This window comes from Sinocyclocheilus rhinocerous, unplaced genomic scaffold, assembly GCF_001515625.1.
Source record: "Sinocyclocheilus rhinocerous isolate Xijiao unplaced genomic scaffold, SAMN03320098_v1.1 scaffold460, whole genome shotgun sequence".
Lineage (NCBI taxonomy): Eukaryota > Metazoa > Chordata > Actinopteri > Cypriniformes > Cyprinidae > Sinocyclocheilus > Sinocyclocheilus rhinocerous.
In genome coordinates this window covers 22171-27846 of record NW_015667268.1, presented here as the reverse complement: position 1 = coordinate 27846, position 5676 = coordinate 22171, and the positions used below count along the sequence as shown (strand labels likewise).

At 37.8% G+C, this 5676-nt stretch overlaps 2 protein-coding genes across 2 annotated transcripts in view; both read right to left on the bottom strand.

The window, feature by feature from the left end:
• LOC107733427 (pre-mRNA-processing factor 19) overlaps positions 1-2112 on the bottom strand; it is a 20931-nt gene extending 18819 nt beyond the window's left edge. Inside the window, exons 1-6 of the mRNA XM_016545033.1 lie at positions 1935-2112; positions 1316-1465; positions 1153-1229; positions 934-1075; positions 790-863; positions 141-206 (exon numbers count right to left, since the gene is read on the bottom strand). Of these exons, the coding sequence (XP_016400519.1) occupies positions 141-206; positions 790-863; positions 934-1075; positions 1153-1229; positions 1316-1465; positions 1935-1953 (528 nt within the window). The 5' untranslated portion in view covers positions 1954-2112. The remainder of the gene's footprint in view (positions 1-140; positions 207-789; positions 864-933; positions 1076-1152; positions 1230-1315; positions 1466-1934) is intronic.
• Positions 2113-3616: 1504 nt separating this feature from the next.
• LOC107733402 (DNA-directed RNA polymerase I subunit RPA1-like) overlaps positions 3617-5676 on the bottom strand; it is a gene marked incomplete at its 5' end in the record, with an annotated part of 23282 nt that continues 21222 nt past the window's right edge. The window contains 4 exons of the mRNA XM_016545003.1: positions 3617-3818; positions 3924-4088; positions 4170-4287; positions 4566-4766. Coding sequence (XP_016400489.1) covers positions 3721-3818; positions 3924-4088; positions 4170-4287; positions 4566-4766 — 582 coding nt within the window. The remainder of the gene's footprint in view (positions 3819-3923; positions 4089-4169; positions 4288-4565; positions 4767-5676) is intronic.

Sequence of the window (5676 nt, the reverse complement as noted above, 5' to 3'; positions counted from 1 at the left end):
CTTTCTCTCGGTGGTTAAGCCGGGGGCCTTGTCTTGGAGCTGTAAAAAAAAAAAAAAAGAAGACGACGAGTTTCATTACCTTTGAAAATGTGATCTCACACTGCTGAACATTCAACCATGTGGTACTTGTTTCAACGTACCTTCTGTATGATCTCTGGAGTCATTCCGACCTGCTCACTGACCTCCATGGCCTCACCGCCAGCACCCTAAGAGGTCAAAACAGTTTAAAAATACTATATATATATATATATATTCAAATAGATTGTACCATAAATGCTAGTGGTGGGAATCATTTGGACTCATTAGATTTGATTGGCCAGATTGGATACAGACTTCAGAATCAAATTTTTATTAAATATAGTTTGTTTTTATTGCTATACCAGCATCTATGGCTATTTTCATGGCAAGATCAATGCATGCTAAAATAAAAAAAAATAGTATTAACATACAGTGGTAATGAATAACAACTAACAACTGACTCAACATCATTACAACCAGCATTTAGATCCATTTACACAGACTGCTTAATGCAGCTCAGATGTGTTATGAACACAATTACACTGCAATTACAATTTTTATAAATAATGAAAGAGATTTTGGGTTTAGATACAAATGTTGAAAATTGAGATGCACAACGTTTCTGCTGCGGCTTCATTTGGTAATGTCATTGACCACTACATCACGCAGTGAAAGTGTGCACTCTCAAGGCGTGCTTTTGTTTTGCAAAGTAAAAAAAAATTTTTCTCCCACCCCTAATGAATGCATAAATAGTCTGGAAGAAATACTGACCACAGCTGCAGGCTGAGAAGCAGGAGTGGCTTGTGGAGTGACCAGTCCGGCTTGAGGTTTGAGTGTAGCCAAAGCTGCAAGCAGAATAATGAACACGTCAGTAAAGGCACAGCACCATCAGCACAGCCAGAAAGCCGCGCTTACCCTCTCTGGCGGCAGTGACCTCTTTCGTAAGACGAGCGATGACTCTGCAGGCCGCATCGTGCTGGTAGAGAGCGTGAGACAGCTCCTGTCGAGTGGTCTGCAACTGCTGCCTCAGAGTAAAACTGTGCAGCATTACGGCATCCTGGAGGACAGACAAACTCAATGATGGAGAAAGACATCACACATTTATTCGTCACACAGTCAGGCCAAAGAACTCACCCACTCATCCTGCAGAGATTTGAGGATCGCAGGAATACTTGTGGCCGAGGGAGCCTTCGGTCGAATGGGGTGAGACACTGAAAGTAAAGAAATAGATGCATTTTGTAGTGACCATAGAGCATCTGAACTTCTCATGAAATCGGTGTCATCTCTGCCTCTGTACCCTTGATATCAATGAGCTGCTCCTCGGACAGTGGCTGTCCACTGATGGGGTCCGCTCCATTCTCCGCTATGTATTTCTCTATCAGACGCCTCTCAAACACTTGATTAGAAACAGGAGAGACACAGGGGTGCTCCGGCACCTCGTTTGAAACTGGAGTGAGAACAAGATTTATATTTTTAACAATTTCAATAAATAAGATGCATTCAAATCAACAAATATTAAGTCTCCTTCCTCTTCAGTATAAAACACTTCATTGTAAGTACACCACTATCAATCGAATGTTTCTTATAATACGATATTCTCTAATATTAACATTCAACAGTTAGTCTAGACTCCACAAAACTTAACATTCACTTTTCTTTTCCCTTATGTTATGAGTATGTTTTGCTTCACGAACTATAAAGTCATCAAGAGACAGCTCTAGCATTAGACACAAGCATGCAGTACTTTCAGCTCCGCATTTCACATTACTTCGCTTCTAGTTTAATGAAATGCAGCGTAGAGAGCATAGTCATTAAAGTGTAGTTTCTCATACATAAAGTTTCTGCTAATATAGCACAACAATGGCTAACGCTGCACACAGCTAATCACTCATGCTAACCGAAACCAACTCGCTTACTAGCACAAACCAAAGACATCTCGCTCAAACAGACGCGCTCCCGCTTTTCAAACAAAGCTGAAATAAAATCAATTCATAAACTTTAAATCGACACAGAGTTGATATTTTTTTTTCAAATCAATGACGGTGCAGCATGTCCTGAGTCAGAACACGTTGACGTGCCGCTCAAACCGCAGTGCATGACGGGATACTGACTCATCCAGAGCGGAAGCGGAAACCGATGGTCTTCCTCAAGGAGGCGCACGCTGCACTTTAACTGAAATTTTTTTTTTTTATTGCATTGCTAAGAACGCACTTGAACTGAATGTACAAAGCAAACTGTTCCCACCAATGTCAAAAATCAAACCTAACGCTACGCCCTTAAAAGATATTAACCTCTATTGGTAATCATCTTCTCAATAATAATAATAATAAGCGCCTTGATTCACATCTTGACAAAGCGCTGAGTAACGTAAACAAGGAATAACGTGAATGTGTGCATTTTAATATGTCTTAAAGAAAAAAGCCGTCCAAAGACATAATACATGGTTAAATAACCTACTGAGTGATCATTCAAATAGAGTTGATATTTTTTTTTCAAATCAATGACGGTGCAGCATGTCCTGAGTCAGAACACGTTGACGTGCCGTGCCGCTCAAACCGCAATGCATGACGGGATACTGACTCCTCCAGAGCGGAAGCGGAAACCGATGGTCTTCCTCCAGGAGGCGCCCGCTGCCCTTGAACTGAATTTTTTTTTTTTTACTTTTTTTCCCACTTTTTTTTTATTGCATTGCTAAGAACGCACTTGAACTGAATGTACAAAGCAAACTGTTCCCACCAATGTCAAAAATCAAACCTAACGCTACGCCGTTAAAAGATATTAATCATCTTCTCAATAATAATAATAATAAGCGCCTTGATTCACATCTTGACAAAGCGCTGAGTAATGTAAACAAGGAATAACGTGAATGTGTGCATTTTAATATGTTTTAAAGAAAAAAAACTTCCAAAGACATAATAATACATGGTTAAATAACCTACTGAGTGATCATTCAAATAAAAGCAGTAGACTATTTTAGAAAGGAACATTTAAAAGATGAAAAGAAGAATTAGGGAGAATCATTAAATTATGAATAATTTATTGCTATTGTATATGTAAACATGCAAGCAATAAAAAGTAACTGTAGTCTAATTACTACAGTTTTTAAAATGTAATATAATCTAATTACAAGCACTTTAATTTTGGAATCTGATTACATAATCCAGATTACATGTAATCAGTTACTACCCAGCTGTGTCACGGTATAAAAATCAAACAAATATGAACATATAAGACTAACGTTACTTAATTTGATCATGTTCCAATCGTGTTTAATGCTTTTATTTTCAACTGTGAATATATTGTGTGTAATTACAACTTTTCACATGTTATTTTATGTTTGTGCTTTAGGAAATGGATCATTACTATCCTTAATTAGGCTTATTATTTTGCATTTTAAGCTCATATTGAGCTTTTTTTTTTTGCGAATGTAACTGTTGAATGTATAATTGTTTAGTTGATTATTTTATTTACACATTTAGTGATATACTCTCAGCCACTGGTATACAGTCAAGATGTGTGTGTGGGCATTACGGCATTGTGACGGCAGAATAATAATAATAATGATGATGATGATAACAACAATCACAAAAATTACAAGTCAAAAGAAAATATTTATTGATGTTGTAGACAAAGAAATATTGCTGTTTGTCATTCTGCAGTCCATAACAGTGAGCAAATGAATTCTCCAATCCCAGTCCATTGCTATAACGGCTGTTTCAGATCGAAGAGGCCGGTTCCTCCTTTCACAACTTTTCCTACAACCAAGCAAGCTGAGGGCGAACTGAGTCTGTCATAAGAACCTAACAAAAGAAAGCAATAATTGAGACACGCATGAATAATTTAACTACACAACTAATCATTCTCAACAATATGCATCATTATTAAATTAGGAAAGACTATTGTACCCAGCATCGTGGCTTGCTTTAAAAACTTGTAACTGGTCTCAAAGGTCATCTGTTGCAACGGGGAGCTGTTGGATTGAATGCCAAATCTGTTTAGAGGCTTGTACACCCCCTCGAAACACATGTAGTCAGCCACTAGAGAGAGATGGCGTGGGTCCACCTCAATACCTGTGAACAGAGGAGCCAGTCAGATCTCCAACGAAGCACACACTGCTGTGCGTGTCAAACAATCCTGTTCTGCTTTATTACCATAGACAGCAAACACATCTTTAATCTCCTTCTCAATGACTCTGAGGGCCACCTCAATACCGTACGTGCTGGCCATAGCATGAACCTCGTTGGAGTATAACCTGTTCAAGTCCAGGATCTAGTACAACAAAACAGATTGTATTACATGCCATATTTGGACAGCTGATATACTAATAGCAATACACTAGAGTATCATGTATGCATGCAGGGACAGATTATGAACAGTGCTCTGGGCACGGACCGATTTAAAGGCCCCCCTCGGTTGAAATCGCGTTCCGGGGGGACCGGTATTTCGGCTGGGCCCCCCTCTGGTCTAGTGCCGGGTTAATCCGTCCCTGTGTGCATGTACAATGAAATTCGAAGACAGAAAACGACGTTGGGTTGTATTGGACTCACATCAGCATGTTTGAACATCTCATGCATGTTGATGCCCTCTGTGTTGAGCACCATCTGTTTTTTGCCCTCCTTTATGGTGACTTCATTTAACAAGCAGCGTGTGATACCCTTGGTCTCCATGATGACAGCGTCCTGAGCCTGCTTCACCACCACTGACGTGAGGTCAAAGTGCACTTTAGTGAGGGGTAGGACCAGGGTTAGCTGTCAAACAGAAGCAGCAATGCATTATGGATATGAATGCACCGATACCATTTGCTGTAAAAACACAGCTTTGGTTCCATATGGATACTTGTTTGACTAATATGTTTTTTTTTTATTACATTACACACATATAAATATATATGCACTACCATTCAAAATTTTGGGGTGGGGAAGATTTTATAAATGTTTTTGAAAGAAGTCAAAACACGCTCATAGTAAAATATTACCACTATTAAAATAACTTTCTATTTTAATATATTTTAAAATGTAATTTATTCCTCTGATGACTGAATTTTCACAGCCATTACAGTGTCACTTGATCCTTCTGGAATCATTCTAATATGTTGATTTGGTGCTCAATAAATATTTCTTATCATCAATGTTGAAAACAGCTGTGCTGCTTCATATTTTAATGGAAACATATGATGCATCTTTTCTTTGATTAAATGTTAAAAAGAATTTAAAAAAAAATCTTACTGACCCCAAACCTATGAATGGTGATGGAATTCTGAAACTTATTTCACAATTTGTTTAATCGAGTATAGTTCAAATATTAGCAGATTAATGCATCGGACCGATATATTGCTTTATATACACTACCGATTTTTTATGTTTTTTACAGGAGTTTCTTATGCTCATCAAGGCATTTATTTGATCACAAATACAGAAAAATATTATTATGATGTAAAATAACGTTTTTCTATTTTAATATCCTTTAAAATCTAATTTATTTCTGTGATGCGCAGCTGTATTTTCAGCATCATTACTCCAGTCTTCAGTGTCACATGATCTTCAGAAATCATTCTAATATGCTGATTTATTATCAGAGCTGGAAACTGTTGTGCTGCTTAATATTTTTTTGGAACCTGTGATACTTTTTTCAGGATTCTTTGATGAATAAAAAGTTAAA